General features: G+C 28.1%; 1 protein-coding gene across 1 annotated transcript in view; it reads right to left on the reverse strand.

Annotated features, from left to right (window-relative positions):
- Window positions 1-21,719, reverse strand: part of muskelin (muskelin 1) — a 90,128-nt gene that overhangs the window by 8,922 nt on the left and 59,487 nt on the right. The window contains exons 16-19 of the mRNA XM_067265977.1: window positions 18,997-19,070; window positions 7,605-7,707; window positions 5,865-5,942; window positions 5,613-5,777 (exon numbers count right to left, since the gene is read on the reverse strand). Coding sequence (XP_067122078.1) covers window positions 5,613-5,777; window positions 5,865-5,942; window positions 7,605-7,707; window positions 18,997-19,070 — 420 coding nt within the window. The remainder of the gene's footprint in view (window positions 1-5,612; window positions 5,778-5,864; window positions 5,943-7,604; window positions 7,708-18,996; window positions 19,071-21,719) is intronic.

A 21,719-nucleotide genomic window follows, 5' to 3' on the forward strand; every position in this document is an offset into this window, starting at 1 on the left:
TTACAGAAAGCCATTATATAGGCGTATCACTGGAAAATACGTGTTTCATAAGAGATAAATAATAAAAACATCAATGTCATAAATTTCCCACATCAGTCGTTTTTTCCTACAAGTCCTGCCAAAAATGATAAATCAAGGTTTCACTGTATTTATATTGATCATTGATATAAAAAGTATCAACAATGTAATCTTTCAAGAAAATATAATGTAGATTATAGAAAAGTTTTTCTTTCTGTTTTAGTTTGTAAATATTTATTTATAAATAATATAAAAAAATGCAATGTTCAAATTGTTTCTTATTATTATATGTAAACAAATTCACACAATTATGATTTTATCATAAACTTAGTAGTATAATTTTAAAAAATATTTGTGTATGTTACTACTACCAACCTTACTAGAGTACAAAAACTATAATAAACCATTACATTAATAAACTCATTGTTAAAATTTATTATAAATCAATATTCAGTATTCACATATTAAAATTTGATAACTGATTTTGTTTTCTGAATCAAAAAATGTAATTCATATAACAAGCTATTATATAGATGTATTTTACATTTATATACATCCAACTCACATTAATACAAATCACTAGGGGAGCAGTAGTTAGTTCACTTTATCAAAAATTCATATTAATGATTATCAGATCATGGTCGTATAATTTACTAAATAAAAAAAAAAAATAAAATTTATTTACAAAAACCAATTAATTTTCTAAATAATTTTCAAATCACTGTATTCATTTCCCCAATATGCAAACTAGCATGTATTTGCATAGACTGCATCAATATAGAGTTGGGCATTCTTAAACTTAAACTCTTGTTTTATGAGTATAGTAGAATGATCTCCTAAAATCAGATGTTTGAAACTGCTCTAAAATCAAAGGTTTGTTATCTGTTTTATTTGTCAGTGATAAATATGAATTGTTTACAGTATTTTATCAAAGAGGAGTGATGTTAATAAACTCTTTGCATAACTGGAAATAAAACCCATCTTTGTTTACTAGAAGAAAATCTATTCTACTCAGACTAGAACATTTACTATACAGGGGGGGGTGCAAAAGTAGGTATACAGTTATTATGGGAAAAAAACATACAGGGAGAAAATAGGAAGAAATATTTATTTTTATGTACAAATTAAATCACAAATAAGGAATACAAACTAATAAAAGATAATAATAATGAATGCTGAACATTTGTATTTCTCAGATTCTCAACTGTATACCTACTTTTGCATCCCCCTGTATATAGTACCACATTTTATTAAAAATGTAAAAAGCAACTGTTATTGGAAATAAGGTAGTTTCTCAAAGTGTGAAAGTAATGTACTGTGAAAGTAATGTACTTTCACAGTTTAACAAATTCTGGTAAAATTGTTGTCAATTTATCACATTGCAAAATGACATTGTGACAATGGCATTTTGCCAGGGAACAGCAAAATTTACTTTAACGCATGAATTCTGAGTGTTCGTTTTAAGGTGAGTTGACTATACTTTAAATGAATTAATTTAAACAATTTTTGATAATACAGTCAAATTAAATTAATAAAATATTGTTATTAATAAAAATTATTATTTATCATATTATATTTTTTTTTTTTTACTGAAATGTTCGATTACGTTGACAAATTTATAACCATTATGTATACACAAGTCTTCAGAGATTATCTCATTCTGTAACTATCAATAAAATAACTGATTTGTATTTTATTTGACAATGTTGCATGTCCATATAGTATGCTAGTTACATGTCTGTACACAACATGCAATGAAAGTTGTACTGTATTCTAAAAACTAATACTGTAATATTACCTATATTTACTTGCAGATGTTAATGCTTATGTATATAATTTTTGTAAGTTTATTTTCACCAAAATACATTAATATGCTATTAATTTAAAACAATCTCTATTTTAAACACAATATCAATGAGATGATATAAACATTGCAACCAGAGTTGCCACCTGTCAGTGTTTAACACAGTGGCAGCAGTAATTTTCATACTTTGCCAGCAGCCTCATGTTATTTCCACATTACCAGTATTTTTAAAACCTTAAAAGGGTCAAAGTTTACAAAGCACTAAATTTGTTTTAAATTAGTTTAAAAAGGCACTGATTTAACACACACAAACATTATTTCAATATTTTTTTGCACCAGTATCATAAAATAGCACTAAATCTAGTACAAAAAACACTAAGGTGGCAATGTTGACTGCACTGTGTACCATCACACAGTGATTTTGTCAACACACAATTTCTGATAGTTTGAACACAGGTAACTAAGAGAGCAGGTAAATAACTCATGTTAAGAGAGCCTAACAGAATTACATTACAGTAAAACCTGTCTATGGTGACCACCCATGGTTCCTTCAAAAAGCGGTCTTTTAGACAGGTGGTCATCCAATACAGGTGGTGCTGTAATACCATGCTTCCGTACATATTTTGCACACTTTTTAGCCATTTCTACTAAGCAAAACTCAAGGTGAGCAAAAATAAGTGAATTTTTTCAACAATAGAGCTATATTGGTATTTTATTCTTATCGGATAACTCGATTTACAGAGTCATCATGATTTTATAAGACAGATTTAATACCAATATTTTAAAGATTAATACAATACTCACATTTTCTCGATTATAATGTACACTTTCTTTTTTTCTGACTTAATTAATTCGACTTGGTTCTTTTCATTTGCTCTTCAGTTACATGTATTATGTCATCGACATACAAGCGCATTGTATCTCTCCATCAGTTTGGTTTTCATTAGTTTAATCTTATTTTAACTTTAAAAATACTGTATTTTTTAATATTTAATATTTTCTTAAGTACAATAAGAAAAATTATTAATTAATAATAAAACAACTTTATTATTTTTTCTCATAATACGATTTCATTACATTCTGCAATTGTCCAATGACAATCATGGAATAGAAAAAGGAAGGTTGCCTGTAAAATTGATTTTTGTGTTAATGCATTTATTGTTTTTTGAATATTTTGCATGCGAAAATACTTGGATATTATTTTTCTAAAAATGAAGTGGAAATAAGGTAGGTTGATACAGAAACTATTTATCACACGTGTACTGTATATGAACTTCAAAATAAATAAATAAAATAAATTTTATCAAATGATGAGATCAGCCAATTAATTGTATCATGTACAATATTTTATACCCCTAAGGAAAATACTGTAGGTCTATAGTAAAATAAATGTTGTTTTCCCACAGTTAAACTTTGCTGCTAATTGCTGTTGTGATAAACCATTTTCACTTTCTCTGATAATTTTAACCTTATCTAATGACAGCACTTCGCTTTTCTTTCCTTTTTCAGACAATTTCGAACAAACAGAAATGAATTTCCTTTGTTGCTGGACTTAATTCATTAACACCTAAACTTAATTTCAAGGGTGAGAGAAGTGCCCAAGGTGTATTCGAACAAGAGTTTAGACTAATTCATTATATTAGGAGGGGGAAATGTTGAGATGGGTTCAAACAATACTTTAGACCAGATATATTTGTGGAAGTGGTTGCTTATTACAGTTGTTGTACGTTGTTTCAGACCAAAAATCGATGCCCACAGTTGCGTTATACAGGTGGCCATTTAATACAGGTAACTTATACAAAGATTCTATAAACTATTCTGTGCCAGAAATTTTTGCCCATTTTGACAGGTGGTAGCCTAAGCAGTTTTCACTGTACTTCATTCTGTGCTTTTCCTATGTTTAGGATATATCTGTATCTAGACTCTTTTGCTCCAGCACTATTTTAGATATTGTAAATTTAGAAGATTTTTTATTTGTTGATATTAAACTCTAAATCTTTATGTAAAAATATGTTGTACAGTACAATGTTAATTAGTACTCTTGTATTTTAAAATAATACATTGCATTTTTTAAGTCTATATTTTTTTTAAGTTTACATGTGTTATATTACAGTTTATAGTTTCTTTGTACATTTGCCAGATTCTTTTCTTTTTGTGTTTTATTGGGAGTAGTTATCTTTTGGTATATTTATTTATATTGGTATATTTGATTATATTTATTTATATACAGTCGAATCTCGATAAGTCGCCATCAGTTAAGTAGTCAGTTTTCTGTGGTCCCGGCCAACTTACATAGGCATTAATGTTAAAAAACTCCGGTTTACTCGACACCACTGGATAAGTCGACACCCCTCCTGAAAAAATGAATTCACTCCGCACGTGTGGTGCAAATTCATTTTTTTCAGGAGGGGAAGTTGATTTATTTATTAATATATAATTAATATATTTAATAATATAATAATACATTATTATTATTAATATATATACATATTAATAAAAATGCCTTAACATTTTATGTATTTTTATGTATAAAATAATAACAGATAAACAAAACGAAAATATACAATTTACATCAGCGTCACACCAGAATCCAATTTTGCATTTTCTCACGCTAGAGGCATTAAGAATCCTTAGACGTTACTTGCCAACAAGTGACAATTGCAAAGATGATGTTTTCAAGGCATTCATGTTCATCGAAAAAGAAAGTCGAGATAGTTAAGTACTCAAAACAAACAACACAACAAATTTTTCAGTTTATCATCTACAGAATAATTGTAAATGGAGAACACAGTGTTTTGTAAGTCTATGTTACTGTATAAAGCACTACTGTATTTTACTAATTGTAGTTTTGTGGTTTTTTTCCAACTTTGCTTTAGTCAACACATCAGATAACTCAACACATTTCCACTTCCCCTTGGGGTGTCAACTTATGCAAAGTCTACTGTATATATAAAATACGTAGAACAGGGTGATATTGTCCTGTTTGATATGCAGAAGCAAAATTAATTAATATTGTATATTTTAGTGGTTGTGCAATATTGTATCTAATAAATATATGTATCAATTACAGTTTTGCAATGGCAGTGTTTTCTTTCCAAAATATGAGAAAACAAAGTTGAAATGATGATTATCTGCAAATAGTTTTTATCTCTAGGATCTATACTGAAGGAAATTAAATTCTCTTGTTCTTTGCAGTAATTGATAAAATTTAGAGAATATGATTTTGAGCCTGTGTTAAAAATATCAATGTCATCATAAAATGTGACCAATCAATTAATCAATATTTTGTAAAAGTTGGAAGAATGTTATTGACAACTTAGCTATAGCATTAGATTTTTAATTTACTGTTCTGAGGAACCTAGAATCAATTACATGTTGAATGGGTTATCAATATTTTACATAAACTAATTCTTTCAACTGGAAATTTTATTCTAAACTGATTGAGATTTTGGAATTTTCTTACAAATTCAGAATGAATAAAATAATGGATATCATTGTTTCTTATCTTTTGCTATCTAAACCAATACAACAGAGCATTAAGCAATATATCACTGACTATAGATATGAATATATTTTAAAATTTTAATTAATTGTAATAAAAAAAATTATTTTAAATATACTATTTGATATTTTTTTATTTCTTATTATAAAGATTGCACTTATTAGATAATTATTAAATGGAGAATGACTGTTTCAATGTAATAAATGTTCTTATAGATTGATATTCATATGAAAAATTCTATTCATAATAAAAATATTCTTGAATAACTGTAAATATTAAATTAATTACCTCTCTTGATTCTTCAATATCATTATGATCAACAGTTGCTGCTAATTCCGTTTGCAAATATGTTAATGCTGCTACTGGATCATTTTGAGTGATTTCCTGAAAGTGATGCTGACGAATTAAACGTTGGCATTGCCTAAGAAGCTGTTCTTTGGTAGATCGGCATAACTAATTTTTTAAAAAATAAAAGTTAAAAAATTAAAATCAAAAAATACAAAAAATATTGAAAATCAATAACCATAAAATATAATTTACCTGTAAAGACCAAAAGTCATCTAGTCTCATTTTTGGAAAGCAAGATCTACCAGGATTTCCACCAAATAAATAATGAACCTAAAACGTTTATTAATACAATAAATACAAATGCAATAATTACAATAATTTTTTATTGAAAAATATTAAAAGATTTTAATATTTAATAAATTTCAATTAAATAATGAAATAATTGTTTTAATTATTTTTTTATAATTACTAAAGAATAATTTAATTATTTTTCTTTTAATCATCAATATTAGAATTTAGTTTTTTAATTTTGAGATAACATCTAGCAAAACTATCAAACAAATTTCAGAATACTATGAAGATCACCATTGATGAATGCATAAAATTTGATCAATCGGAACCAAAGACAATGAAGAGCTTTAGTTATTCCTGGTAAAAATCAGGAATAACTAATCTATTAGTTGAAATTACTTTATAATATAATTAATCATAACTTTTCTTTCCAATGAACATACATACATCCTATATATATATTCCACTAATTTTATTTTGTTTTTTTCTATAGATAAAACAATAATCAATAAAACATCCTATTTAAAGGCAATTATTTATTGTAACATTGTCACAATGCCAGGCTACAATTTTTAATTATATTTTTAATTTATTTAATTTAAAATATATGCTCTCCACCTCAATTAGTAGTGTCTTGCCCCTATACATCATACTTTTCTTGTTAGCAATAGAGTCATGCTGGTCGTCTATCTTAGATCAAGGTTTGCCATGATTATTGTTTATTTATAAAATCATTTATTATTTTGTTGTTTGAAAATAAGAAAAGTTACAGTGAATTAAAGATTTTTGAGATTATTTTCAATTCAATTCATTAACATGCTAAATAATTATATTTACAAGTGCAATTAAGGAATTATTTCTCTCAAAACAACACAAAAGCAAAGTACTTGATATTATTTTTAATTTATATATAACAAAAAGTAAGAGTCATCAACCCTTTACCAGATTTTAAAATATTACACTTATAATAAATCTAATTAAAATGAAATAAACTATAAACAATTATCATGATATTGTCACAATGCCAGGCTGCAGTTTTTAATCATGTTTTTAATTTATTTAATTTAAAATATATGCTCTCCACTTCAAATTAGTACTCTAGTGTCTTGCCTCTGTACATCATACTTTTCCTTTAACAAGAGAGTCATGCTGATCATCTATTAACTGCTTTCAGGGGAAGAGGTTTGAACTGAAATAATGTGACTTCTGGTTTGCATTGAAAATTCATATATAATTAATCAGTACCTCCTGCCCCAAGGTTTCCATATCTTGTCTCGGATTTCATCCATCTGACTCTGTTCTTGAGATTATGGAAAGACAGACAGACGAACAACAAAGGGAATTTATAGGTCTACAATTTTTTCAAATTGAAGCCCAATAAAAATTTGACATTACGTAATAGATATCTATGTCTCATTATTTAAATTTCATTAAATCTACTTAATATTATAAATAATTTTAAATTAATTTCTTAAATTAATTTAAAAAGTTATTTTATTTATTTATTTATTATTTTATAGTAAATAAAATAATAAATAAATAAATAAAATAATTTTTTTTACTACAAAAGAAATTTTCACTATTAGTAATTTTTATTCATGTTAATACCTATAAACAGTTAAAAAATTCACTTTAAAAGATTAATGTTTGATTTGAATTTTTGAAGATATTAATTCCAAAATAAAGCAAATGCTTACTAACCTTTTTAATATGATCATAAACTAACTGATGAGCAAATCGTGGACAGGGTTCTGTTTGCTGACCATTTTCTTGGCCTCCATACTCACTACGATAAATACAGGACCTAGATGTAGAGTGATGCAGTTGAGTAACATTCAATGCAGAAATGTAGCATCTAATAATTTATGTCACATCAGCTGTAAAAAATAATTAATAAATTACAGAATCTGTGCATTTAGAAATATTGATCATATTGACACTATCATCCAAAGAATGGATGGTATAAATGGACTGTTAATTTTGTATAAAACGAACAAGATGAGTTCCTTTGACTCATCTGATTTAGTATACTTAATAAATTTAAACATTTTTATCTTTGCATTTCTTCCTTTTTTTAAATAATATACTAACATTGTGTTGATTGCATTTGATTTTATGAATAGATAGATTGAAACATATTCATATTTTGATTTGCTGATTTTTACTGATTCACATTAAAAATTACTCTTCTAAGCAATTAAAATTATCACTATTTCATCTGCATAATTTATTAAGGAAATGAAAAATGTTTACTTATTTTATTCTTTTTAATAATTTTAAAATGAAATCTACAAGTTTAGGTTTACAAATCTTTTGAGATAGATGCAATCATAACCTTTATGGTGACATTTATTATTATTATTATTATTATTGATTAATGCAAGTAGTACTGTTCTTTACCATAACTCATGAAATATAATTAACAACAACTTGTCCTCATATAGATAATAGTTTCAAATCTATACAGTTAAAACTTTAACTGTGTAATACATTATGTATTGTAATTCTTATTATTATACACATGAAGCTGTAATGACTAACTGCTGTACATATATAAGAATTCCTTGAAACAGAAATTTTATGCTAATCCAAGGAATTTTTACACAAAAGTAAATAAACATAAAAATAAAATAAGCTGACAGCCAATTATTTAATTTCTTGCAAATTCAACAATATAACATCACTATAAATGGATTATATAATCAATCTATTTGTTTAGATATATTTTTTCTTGACAAACATGAAGTATTCTGCCAATATTGTCCAATGATATCAATAACACTTTAATAATTTGTCTATTACTTCTCTGTAAATGATATGACTCTATAAATATTTATATCATTCACAGAAGTATTTTAGGAAATGTTCATTACATATACGGGGGAGGGGTGCAAAATTAGGTATACAGTTGTTATTATGGAAAAAAAATTTGCAGGGAGAAAATGGGAAGAAAAAATATTTATTTTTATGTACAAATTAAATCACAAATAAGGAATACAAACTAACAAAAGATAATAAAAATAATAATAATGAAATTGAAACATTTGTATTTCTCAGATTCTCAACTTGTATTTGTAAGATTCTCAACTTTTGCATCCCCTGTATTTTATAGGTAACATAAATAGAAGAAATAACAATTACATAAATATTTATTAGAAAAAACTTGTAATAATTTTATATAATAAAAATTGATATGAGTTAAGTTTAGTTGTTATTTATTTTGTGCATTGCCTTTACCTAATCTTTATTAACAAAACAAAAAGTGATTATTAAAATAATATATATAGCTATCCTAAATGTTCATTTATTTAACTTTTTATTAAAGAAAACTTTTATCTTTTCTTCATAAAAAATTATATATATATATTTTATTCTTTCACACTATAAACTTTTCAAAAAGATAGTTTTAAGAAATTGATCTACAGGTTTATGTTTGCAAACATAACCAAAAATTTAAGTAGAATTAATCTTATCCAAATTTTTGGTTGTTCATTAAAAACATGTGACTTGAAGTTAATTAAATTAACTTTTTTGAATATATAGTACATATATACATATGTATTCAAAATATATAATAATAATAATAATAATAATGCAAATGATCATAATCTTTGTTTCTATAAAATAGGAAATCATTAATAAGTAATTGTAAATGTGTTTCATATCTTAGTTTCCATTTATAATGTCCACTTTATTGTCATAATCATACTTTATGATGATTATGACAACAGCATGGAAGTATTTTTATATACACTATATAAAAAGTTATAATAATAATAAATGCCAATTTTAGCTAGATAGCTAGAGCAGTAAAAATATGTCTTCTACTCTGAGAAATCTGGATTTGTCTAGGTTGGATTCTCAGAAATTTTCATGAATAGTTTGACCTGAAACGCTGTCTATCCTCATCATTGCTCCTGACCATTTGGATCTGGCTGAACCCGTAATGTGTAAGAAAAAATGAAACCAATTTAATACCAAATGGTAAAAAGAATTTAAAAACTTTTAAATATTAATTTGATGAAATATATATCAAAATCACTTCACAAAGTGTACCCATGTCCAGAAAATAACCATCCAATTCATAGAGTGAAAAATAATCAAGTTTCACACTTTTGTGAGGAGTGCTATTACTGCAAGAAGGTAGAGAGATAAGATTTTGAAACCACATGCAAGACTTTTCTGAGATGCTATGGATGTAATTTCATTTTCATGGATGAAACACACAGGTCTGCACTCACCAATGACTTTCTTGACAAAATTTATGTCATATGGAATGGCTAACATGTACCTAAATCCCAGAGAATGTATGGGATGCTTTAGTTGTATCTCACAACTACCACCAAGAACACTCTAGGAGCTTTAAGTTTCTCTTATTCAAGAACATATTTTGCTTCCAACAAAGCTGTTAAACAACACTATAACCAGTATGAGCAATTGCTCTGCAGGGTGTGTGCATACAGGACACAATCATATGCCATATTAATCATTTTCTGTGAAAAAAAAATCAACAACAATGCTTAATCCTTTTTCTTGTTGTTTTTGATTTGACATAATTTAGATTAAAGTTCTGCTTTTCAATTGTTGTATTACATAAAAAAATACAATGCTCATTATATGTTAAGTTTTATGCTGTTCTGATCACTAAGTAGTTCCTATGATGTAATTAATGTTTATTTTTATTTTAAATTTAAATTAATGTTTATTCTTATTTTTTGGATATGAGTGTATATGAAAAAAGGAAATTACAACAGAGTTGATCTGGAATCAACTAAACTAAATAGTATAGATTTTATATCTTTTTTAAAACTTTCTCTTTAATGAACCAAAGTCATTAAAGAGAACGTTGCAAACACTTTTATATAATGCAATCTTTGTTATACAAAAAAGTTTTCTGAAAACAAATGTTACAAAATAATCTTGATCTTTACCATAATGTTTTGATAAAAAGTCAGTTTTCTTTTCTAAAATTTTTTCATAGTAAAATATATTTCTTTTTTAATACTTTGTTGATAATATCAAGGATTTTAGTACTTGAATTTTTCTAATATAAAGTTTTACAGAAATTTTTTTGCTTAAATTTTAAATCCATATTGTGTACAAGGTGGTATCAGCAAGTTCCAGCACTATAGCTAGCATTACTGTACCATTCAACGAAAGTGCACATGCTTGTCAAAGTCAATGCTTCCATATCTGCTGATTCGTTATGCCAAGCAGCTTTGTAATGTAAATATGCATTCAGTCATTACATGCAGTTTTGTGAAATAGTGCAAAGATCATTCTGTGATCTATACAATGTCTGACAGATTTGAGCAATATTCAGCCATCAAGTTTCATGAGAAGCCCAGGAAATCTGCTACCAAGGCCCTGAAAACGCTTTGACAGACTTTCAGCAAATATTTGCTAGATTGAATACAGGTTTTTGAGTGACACACATTTCAAGGCTGATGACTGAGTGTCAGTTCAAGATGACAAGCATTCAAGGCAGCCAATCACCAGCAAAACAGAAGAAAATGTCAAAAATATTTGCCAACTGATCCATGAGGACCATAGCTAAACAATCCATCAGCTCTGTGGAATGGTTGAAATTGGTTATGGAACTTGCCAGGAGATTTTCAGACAATCTGAACATGTATTGCATTGCTGTAAAATTTGTGTCCCGGCTCCTGACAAGCAGTGGTGTTTGGGTTGATGGCTACAATCCCAAAACAAAACAAGTCCTCGCAATGGAAGAGCCCACTGTCACCAAAAAAGGTGCAGAAATCAGAAGTGCAATAAACTGCATGCTTGTGGTATTTTTTTCAACATTAGGGCATCATTCACCAATAATTTGTTCCTACCAGCATGACAGTCAATTCTGACTTTTACTACAATGTTTTGAGCTGCTTAAGAGAAAATATGAGATAAAAATGACTGGAACTGCAGCACAACCACAATTGCTGTTGCATCATGACAGTGTGCTCTCTCACATCTCTCTAAAGACAACGTAGTTTATGGCAGGAAACAGGATGATCATTGTTCCATGCCTCTGTACTCACCTGATTTAGCCCCATGACTTTGTAATGATGTAATGTTCCCAAAAATGAAACTGAGGTTAAAAGGACATTGTTTCAAGACCATTGATCCAAACAGAATCGCAGACAGTATTGGATAGCTTGCAGAAAGAAGACTTTTCACGATGTCTGTGTGTCATGGAAGTGCTAGGATCACTGTATATGATTCCAAGTGTAGTGGATGGAATCGCCCAGGCGAGCGATTCCCGCTCTGTTTGTAAGACAACGGGAACTTTCGTAATTCAAAATCATAGCCGTTACGAAAGAACCGTTAGAAAAAATCCGTTGGGAAAGCCGTTGTGGTTTGAATCGACGATCAACGGACGATTGACTGTCGGAGAATGGCCGTTGGCCGGACTTTATGAAGACATTGAAGCTGATTGGCAGAGAATTTGAATGCCAGCTACTATATAAGAAGCAGTTTTCGGCAGGAAAAGGGGATCTCGCTATCTCTCTCTTTGGGACTTGCGGAAACCGGGTGTAAGTGGACTCCCGTTGGATTATCACAAACTTTTCCTGACTCAGAGGTGCCGCGAGTACTAAGTCTGTTAACAAAGGTTGTAAAGTGTCCTTCCGATGAACTTGTACGGAACATAGTCGGTTGTAACTTAGATTAGTGTATTGTGGACACCTAGTTGTAAATGTTATTTTGTATTTATTTTGTATGTTTGTCTCGTCAATATAAACGTTGTGTTTTGTCAATCCGACTGGTGTTATTTTGAACATTACTCCAAGGAAACTATTTTGAAGAGGATGGCAATTAAATTCTAACATCATCATCCTGTAAATTTTTATAGGTCTAGTCTGGAAACTTTCTGATACCTCTTTGTATCTATAACATTGATGTGGTGATAAATAATGACAGCTGAGTAATCTATTATGTCTGATGTAAATCAAAAATATTTATTGGATATCCCTGTTTTTGCAATATTTCTAAGAAGAATTTAAAGACTTTTTTAAATGTTTATATATAACATAAAATACTCTTTCAAGATTTAACTCATCTGAAAATCTACAAAGAAATACAGTAGAGTGCCGTTTATCCAAAAGCTGGTTAACCGACATTTCGGTTGCCAGCATGTTTCGGTTGAAAGCTTTCCAGTCAGACTGTGTCGTGCTGAATCAAACGTTTTTGATACTAGATTAACTTCTAAAGTATAATTTTTTTGTTTTTATATTTTTCAATATATTCATTTTGTTTGTACAAAATAAAGAAATAATTTTTAACGATACAATAGCCATGATTATTATTATAAAAATTTTCATTAGGCTTAAAATCAACAAAAATTCAACACGAAGCGACATGCAACGGAGAAAAATTTAAACATCAGATAGGTTAATATATTTTTTCGTACATAATCGGTTATCCAAAAAATCAGTTACCCAAACAATCCCAGTCCCCAATTGACTCGGATAAATGGTGCTCTACTGTACTTACATAAAAGTGATAAATGAAAATGAATTTTTTAACAAACCAAATGATTATATCAGTTTCCTGAATTACTGAAAATTCAAATTAAATTTATTATTTATATTTTATCTAAATTCAAATTTAATTTGAAACATTCTATAAGGAGATGATCAAAAACTTTTGTTCAACAGTGCTGCAGTTGCATGTATGACATGTATTTGTGTACAGACTGAGCTAATACAAAACCAATGATCTAGATATGCAGTAAGGTATTTGTTGCACTCAGAACTGCATATGGATTATGCGTACATATATTGATAGTATCATTGCCACCAAATACATCCAAATCAACCAATGTGTTGTTGTTTTTGGCTGTGAAGACTGCAGAATGGTAAAGATTGATGGGGATGCATGCCTACCCAAAACTACTATTGTCAAATGGTGTGCAAAACTTGTGAAGGTCACAAAAATATTGTAAGATAAGCCGAGGATCATGGGCAATACCAGGTGACCGCTTACTCAGTATGAAATCGGTAAGATTCAACTTTGATGTTCTAGGATGGCTTTATCGAGCTTATTGATGATCAAGATCGTGTGATCCCGATCAACGTCGGGATGCTGACACCAGATAGGGATGAAATTCACACCCTATCATGTTTAAAATATTATTAAAAAGGAGAGCTTAAAATTTAGAGAGTGGGGAGTGCATAGGTAAGTTGATAGGAGTCCATTTAACAACTAACAAATGCTTTAATTAATAAACAACAAGGATACAAATGGACTAACTGGTTAGAATCTAACTATGATTCAACCTTAAAGTTAAATCCCTAACTGTGAGACCGAGAGAGAGTTTACAAATCTAATATATTACCTCATTTATAATGTGATTGATAACATTTCTGCACTCTGAGCAGAAGTTCAATCTGAAGAAGTATGGCACTAGGTTTACATTATGGAGGATTCAATGATGTGCTGTGCACGGAGTCTGGCGCGTATCTTGTATTTATACTACTTTTCTCCTCCAATAGAGATTAAGAATTAAGATCATCTGACTGGGTGTCATGATGAATCCTTTTGGTTTAATCAGCCCTTTAGTCATGGAGATAAAGATCTCTCTCAGGAACTGACTGTCAACATAGGATTTCATTCTCTTTGATTTGTAGCTTTGATAAAAATTTTGAATTATTACATTTAATTTTAAAAGATTTTCTATTAATTTCTAGAATATTTTATCTCAAAATATTCAGAATCTCACAATATACAACCTCATGTTGACATGGCTATATTCTGGTCACTTAGCTTTCATCTCTTCTTTCAGAGACGAATAATATCAAAACAAAAGACAAAATTCATCTCTCAGAGACAGAGGTGATTCTTGTCATTTGTAATGTCTTTCATCTCTTCTTTCAGAGACGAATGATATCAAAACAAGAGACAAAATTCATCTCTCAGAGACAGAGGCGATTCTAGTCTTTGTTATTGACATCACTGGACATTAGGTTGATTGTATAGGTTCAGGTTATATGCACACACAACATGGTATAGAATTTTGATGAAATTGACCAATGAAATTGTAAAATTTTCAAAAATGTAGAGTATGTAATTATAGATCATGTGGTAAGGCAAGCACAAGTTCAAATAAAGCATGTAATTTTGACAAAAATATGTTTTTTGTTTTATAATGTTTTTACAGATTGTAATGTTAAATTGTCTCTTAACAAATAAAACTTTTAATAACCTAAGTTAGAAAAGCATATGTACTTAGTTAAGGAGAAATTAGATGGTAATATTTCGAAAAATACTTAGAGAGACAGATAACATTAACATCATATTCAATAGTTCAGTAATTGATGTAGGATAATTAAAACGGATGGAATCAGTGGCAATTCTGAGTAGGCACTGGAAAAAATCAGAAGCATTTTCTCTCTGGAAATATTCTTTTCTGAGATAGAGAGTGTTCTCTAATACAATTGTACAGTGCATTGCATGTAGCATTCAGTCATCCATACTGGATATAACAAAATTAAGGCAACAGACAAAAGACCAATTGAAAGACAACTATCTGCTGGTCTCTGGGAGACAAGAGAAAAAACTTGTCCAGAATTGCATTTGGAGAGATGTGATGATCTCTCAAGACATAAATAAATGATTAGCCAATCAGTGACTGGCTTGTGATGTAGACAATATCTTGCAAAGACAACATATAATAACCAGAATATGGTTTCAGGTCCCTTTCTATATGTGATTTTTTCATGTTTTCAGTTCTCTGAGAAAGTCTCTGAAAGGATGAGCAGTTCCAGCCAAACAACATGAAGAGGGATATATTAGACTTTCTTATGCAACAGCCAACCAACTTCTACTAGATGGGCATTGTCAACTTGGTTTGTCAATGAGACAATTTCATTAATGCCAGTGGCAATTTCTTCTATATGGAATGAACTTACCTCACCTACAGCCCTTGAAATGGAAACTTTTTGATCATCCCTTATATTATTAAATATCATATGCTGCTACAAGAGCATACAAATTTTCTCAAATTTTCCTAATTATGAAGAGCATTTATTTATCAGGAGTTTTTTTTGAATGATTAAATTTTAGTAATTTAGTATAAATTTGATAATAAATTTTTTTAATATCTATTTTATTTGGTCTTATTTTAATACTTTCCTATCAGATCTATTTTCTCATAGTAATCTCCTTATCAACAATTATTTTGTAATATTGTTTGATATAAACTTAGCAATTAAAACGGTTTTAACAATTTAAACAATTTTTATTGTGAAAAAAAACTTTAAATGAAATACAAATGTTGAGAAAACATGATACAGTGTAACCTCGCTTAATGAGCATAATTCATTCCAAAATCTTACTCATAATGCAAAATACTCTTTAAGTAAAACAATTTTTCTCCATATAAATTAATGTAAAATACGATAATGTTCCATACCGAAAAAAAATACTCAAATATTTTACATATAATGTTTATTCAAAGAAAATTATACAATATACATTGTTAAGGAGCATGAATCATCATCATCTTTTCTTCTAGCACAGAATGAACCAACCTGAAATGCAAATTCGATTTGCAGAAAGCAAAAAAAAAAAAAAAAAAAAAAAAAACAAAAAACAATCACAGCTAATATGTTTGATAAATACTTCAAAGTTATATGCTAAATTCTTAGGCTGTGTAAAGGCTATAATTAAATCTAATACGATTGTACAGCACATTGCATGTAGCATTCAGTCATCCATACTGGATATAATGAAATCAAGGCAATGGTCAAAAGACAACTATCTGCTGGTCTCTATTATAAATTGATTAATTTGACTAGAGGCATGGGTGTAGCCAGGAAGGGGTATGGATGGGCATGCCCCCCAGAAAATTACAGCCCAGCCCCCATGCAGTTAACCTGATGCCTCTCTCCAGAAAATTACAGCACCCCCCCCAGTTAACCTGGTGCCCCTCCCAGAAAATTACAGCCTCTACTAGGCCCCTCCCATAACAAAATCCTGGCTATACCAATGACTAGAGGTAGGCAGTTATGCTTTTAGTTTGTTTTTATTTTTTTATTTTTAAAGTTTCGCTGGATGAAAATTTTTCTATAAGAAATAAAAAGACGTAGTCGCTTCCAAAAAACTTTTGGTAGATCACCATTTATTTCCTTAAAATGTTCCATTAGAATAAAAACTTCAGGACGACCCGACCTTTCTTTGTAGGCTTCACAGCCACCCAGGAAACAATTCTTTAAAACATAGGAAAAAATCCAATTAAAATTACAATAATTTTTCAAAAATTGGAATTGGTGATCTTACGACGTCTTAGGTTGCATCCATGACTTCCATTCGGGAGCTTTGGACTTTTTATCCACTTGAAAATTGCACTGTAAAATGTAGATTAGGTTGTCTTGTCCTCCCTCTGGCAGCGAATTATCAATAAATTTTTTATTTTTAAAGTTTTGCTGAATGAAAACTTTAAAAATAAATTATCAATAAATTTTATCTTTATTTTATTTTTAAAGTTTTGCTGGATTTTCATCCAGCGAAACTTAAAAATAAAAAGCCTACAAAGAAAGGTCGGGTCGTCCTGAAGTTTTTATTCTAATGGAACATTTTAAGGAAATAAATGGTGATCAACCAAAAGTTTTTTGGAAGCGACTACGTCTTTTTATTTCTTTTAGTTTGTATTAAATTTAATAATTATAAATAACTAATTTTTAATTTAGACATTTCTAAAGTTTAATTTGGAATTGGTCATTAAATTTAATATGAAATGGCAGCATAACTGCCTACCTCTAGTCAAATTATTTAATTTCTAATATTTAATTATAGCCTTTATATAGCCTAAAAATTCTGCATATCATTTGGCGTGTTTATAACAAGCTATGATTGTTAATGTTTATACGTAATATGTGTAAACACAAGTTTGGAAAAATGTGTGATCACAAGTGACAGTAAAATGCTAGTGGAACGAGTGCTAAATACAAATTAATGGAGCATGCACAAAATCCAAGACTTCCCTTCTCCTGGTCACTCATTATTTGAAACGTCGCTCATTAAGCGAGTCAGTTTTTCACAATTTGCTTTGCTCATTATGTGAAATACTTGTTACGCAAGGTGCTCATTAAGCGAGGTTCCACCGTATATTAGTTTCAGCAGCATTTAATAATTAAATTGAAATTTAAAAGAAACACGCAGATTTTTTCTGAGATATTATTATCTGAAGTATCTAAAACTAATTTCTCATTTTAGTGCAAATTTATTTGGTATAATTAAGACAATAACTTTAAAATTCAGAATGTATTTTTTTACTGATATAAAAAAAATTATCAATGTGTCAATAACTTAAACTATTGTTTTAAAGAAACCAAAGGAAAACAAATGATAAATTTACTATCAGCATTCATCTTAACTTGTCAATGATTATTTTAAGAACTTAAGTATCCAAGAGAGAAATGACATTTGCAAATTTCAAGTGCCATAATAAAAATAAATATTTATGATAATTACTGAAACAATTAAATTACTGAATTTATGCTTAAAATGTCACAGTACAATAATTGTTAATAAAGAGTTTAATATGAAAAATTCTATAAAAGATATAAGTGATTGAATTAATTGTCAAACTGCCTAAGTAAACAAAAAATAAAAATACATACAATAATAATCAAAGCATTTAAAATACTTTAAAGATTATTCTGAAAGTCAATACATGTAAACTATATTATAAAATTTTTAAAATTCTATATTAATCATATTTATTTTAATAATCAAATGATCTGCTGGAGTAAAATTTTAATCACACTGTGATATAATTAATTAATTATAAAGATATTACATAATTTGGACTAAAGGTAGGCAGTTAAGCCACCATTTCTATTAAACTAACTTCAGTCCAAATTATGTAATATCTTTATAATTAATTAGCAATATCACAGCCTGATTAAAAATTCAGTGGATCATTTAATTATTACTATATGTCAAATATAGTAATAATTCATAATTCATTCATAAGTCATATGTTATGTATAGTTTTATACATAATTACATATTTTTTAAAACATTTAATTTAAATAATTAAAAACAATACTAAAATTAAGATATTTTTAAATCAGAAGTCAATTTGTCTTACCACTTGTTTTGTACTATATCATATACCCAGAAAGAATTTTTCACATTATCTTCTCTCCTATCTTTATTGGATCCCTAATAATATAAATATATAATATAAATGACTAGCTATACTTGCATATTGTGATTTTTAAAGTTTGTTTGTAAGTTTTTAAAGTTTGTAAGTTTGAACATAAAAAATATTAATAACTGACAATTTAGAATTATTATATAATAATATATATGATGAAGTTTGTTCTGTTAATATAATTTTATTTAAAAATGTTTGTTATTTAATGCTAAATTATTTCACAGTTAATGTCTAGATCTAGATTATTGTCACAATCAATAATTATCTGTCACTTATATTCAATTTCAAATCAATTAGCATCTTATAAATGATGATGCAATTGAGTGATTTTGGTATTATTCCATAAAAAATAATCTCATTGATTCTTCTTAACTTTAAGTTAAATAAAATCATTTTATCTGTGGTTAGGTACTTAAAATAATGTTACATTTTAAAAATAAATCAATTAATTAATTAACTACAAAATGTACCAAAAGTTTCTAGTACAGCTATTATTTTGAGAATGAATTTATTCTTTTGAATCAATTAAACAAAAATGGAGATAGCTATTGTTATTTTTTACTTTTAATGATTAAATAAAAAAACTTTTTACTGTTTTAAAGTTTATGTTTTTCTAATCTATAAAGATTAGAAAAAACAAACTTTAAAATAAAACTTCAAAAGAAGTTAGTAAAATAAATCATTCTCCAACTTTTTAAAAATAATTATCAGATATATTTCAAAGAAACGATCAATTGTAATATTTTTGAAAATAACTATATTGATTTGCAAATAAACAAATACACTGGGGAACAAAAGTTAAACATAACATGCAAAAATCACAAATAAAAATCCCTTTAATGAATATTACAAGTTAAGTGCATTATAATAAACCATTATAGCTTAAGTACATTACTATGCACTTAACATAAGAAAAATTCAATTAAATACTTAATGACATGCAAATTATGTATTTAATAGCCAAAATGGCACACAAGCTTATCTTGCAGTCAAGATATATTGACAGCAATACAAGGTTGACAATGGCTCAGCACATTTCAAAGAAAGTTATAAATGCATAAAAAATTAATGGCCATTAATGCAAAAGTGAAGATTTCAGCTGCTGGAAGTAGTAGAGAAGTGTATTAGACTAAAAATTTGTCTTCTTAGTGTCTCTCAAACACGTTCAATAGGATTTAAGATAGATGATTTGAATGAATAATTTGCATAGATTATTGTTTCACTTTCAAGATGTTAGTATAATAAATAAGTGAGACTACTCTGGTCTGTTGTGGAAATAAGTATTATCTTCTATTAACATAGTATCAGGACCCATTGCTATAATAAATAGGCATTAATGTTAAAAAACTCCAGTTTACTCGACACCGTTTAACTTGTCACTACTGGATAAGTCGACACACTTTTGCCATCCCACACTCCAATAAGTTGTCACCCCCTCCTGAAAAAATGAATTCACTCCGTACGTGTGGTGCAAACTCATTTTTTTTCAGGAGGGGGAGGCGATTTATTTATTAATATATAATTAATATATTTAATAATATAATAATATATTATTATTATTATATATATATATATATATATATATATATACACATATTCATAAAAATGCCTTAACATTTTATGTATTTTTATGTATAAAATAATAACAGATAAACAAAAAGAAAATATACAATTTACATCAACGTCACACCAGAATCCAATTTTGCATTTTCTCACGCTAGAGGCATTAAGAATCCTTAGACGTTACTTGCCAACAATTGACAATTGCAAACATGATGTTTTCGAGGCGTTCATGATCGTTGAAAAAGAAAATCGAGACAGTTAAGTACTCAAAACAAACAGCACTAAACGAATTTTTCAGTTTTTCATCTACAGAGTAATTGTAAATGGAGGACACAATGTATTGTAAGCCTATACTACTGTATTTTCCTAATTGTAGTTTTGTGGTTTTTTTTCCAACTTTGCTTTAGTCATCACTTCGGATAACTCAACACATTTCCACTTCCCCTTGGGGTGTCAACTTATGCAGACTTGACTGTATATACACTGAGGACAAAAATATACAAAAAGGACAATAATGGGTGATGATAAAAATACAAATTCAACACCATCATCAACTTCAGTCTTGTTATCATCAACTGTAATTTCTGGATCAGTATTTCCCAATAAAAATTTAATAATGAAAAAAAAATTAATTTGTTCAATAAACAAAAGACACCATCTAATAATAAACAAATTTGCAAATATAACTCACAAAAAATAATAAAAACCAGTAAAAAAGAAATGATAATTTTAAAGAGTAAAATATTAAAGAAAAATGTTTATAGACAACTTTTGATGCATTAATTACAATTACTCCATAAATATTAAAAGCAAAAAAATCCTTTTCAAACATTACTTATTACTGCACAAAGATTAAATTCATGACTGAATGAAGATATTTTAAATACCCTCAGCCTACAGCCCTCAGATATTTTAACAGCCTATTTTCTACACGAGGGGGAAAAATGTCGTATTTTAAGTGTTTAATAAATAAAATATTCAATTTTTTCATTTTTGTTTTAATTTGGGTCTTTTTTATGTAAGAATTATTAGCACAATGTTTTATTAAAATTTTCACATTTGGAGTCAAACTTGAAAAATTACTAGTAATT

Source organism: Centruroides vittatus, unplaced genomic scaffold, assembly GCF_030686945.1.
Source record: "Centruroides vittatus isolate TY-2023 unplaced genomic scaffold, ASM3068694v2 contig_2574, whole genome shotgun sequence".
Taxonomy (NCBI): domain Eukaryota; kingdom Metazoa; phylum Arthropoda; class Arachnida; order Scorpiones; family Buthidae; genus Centruroides; species Centruroides vittatus.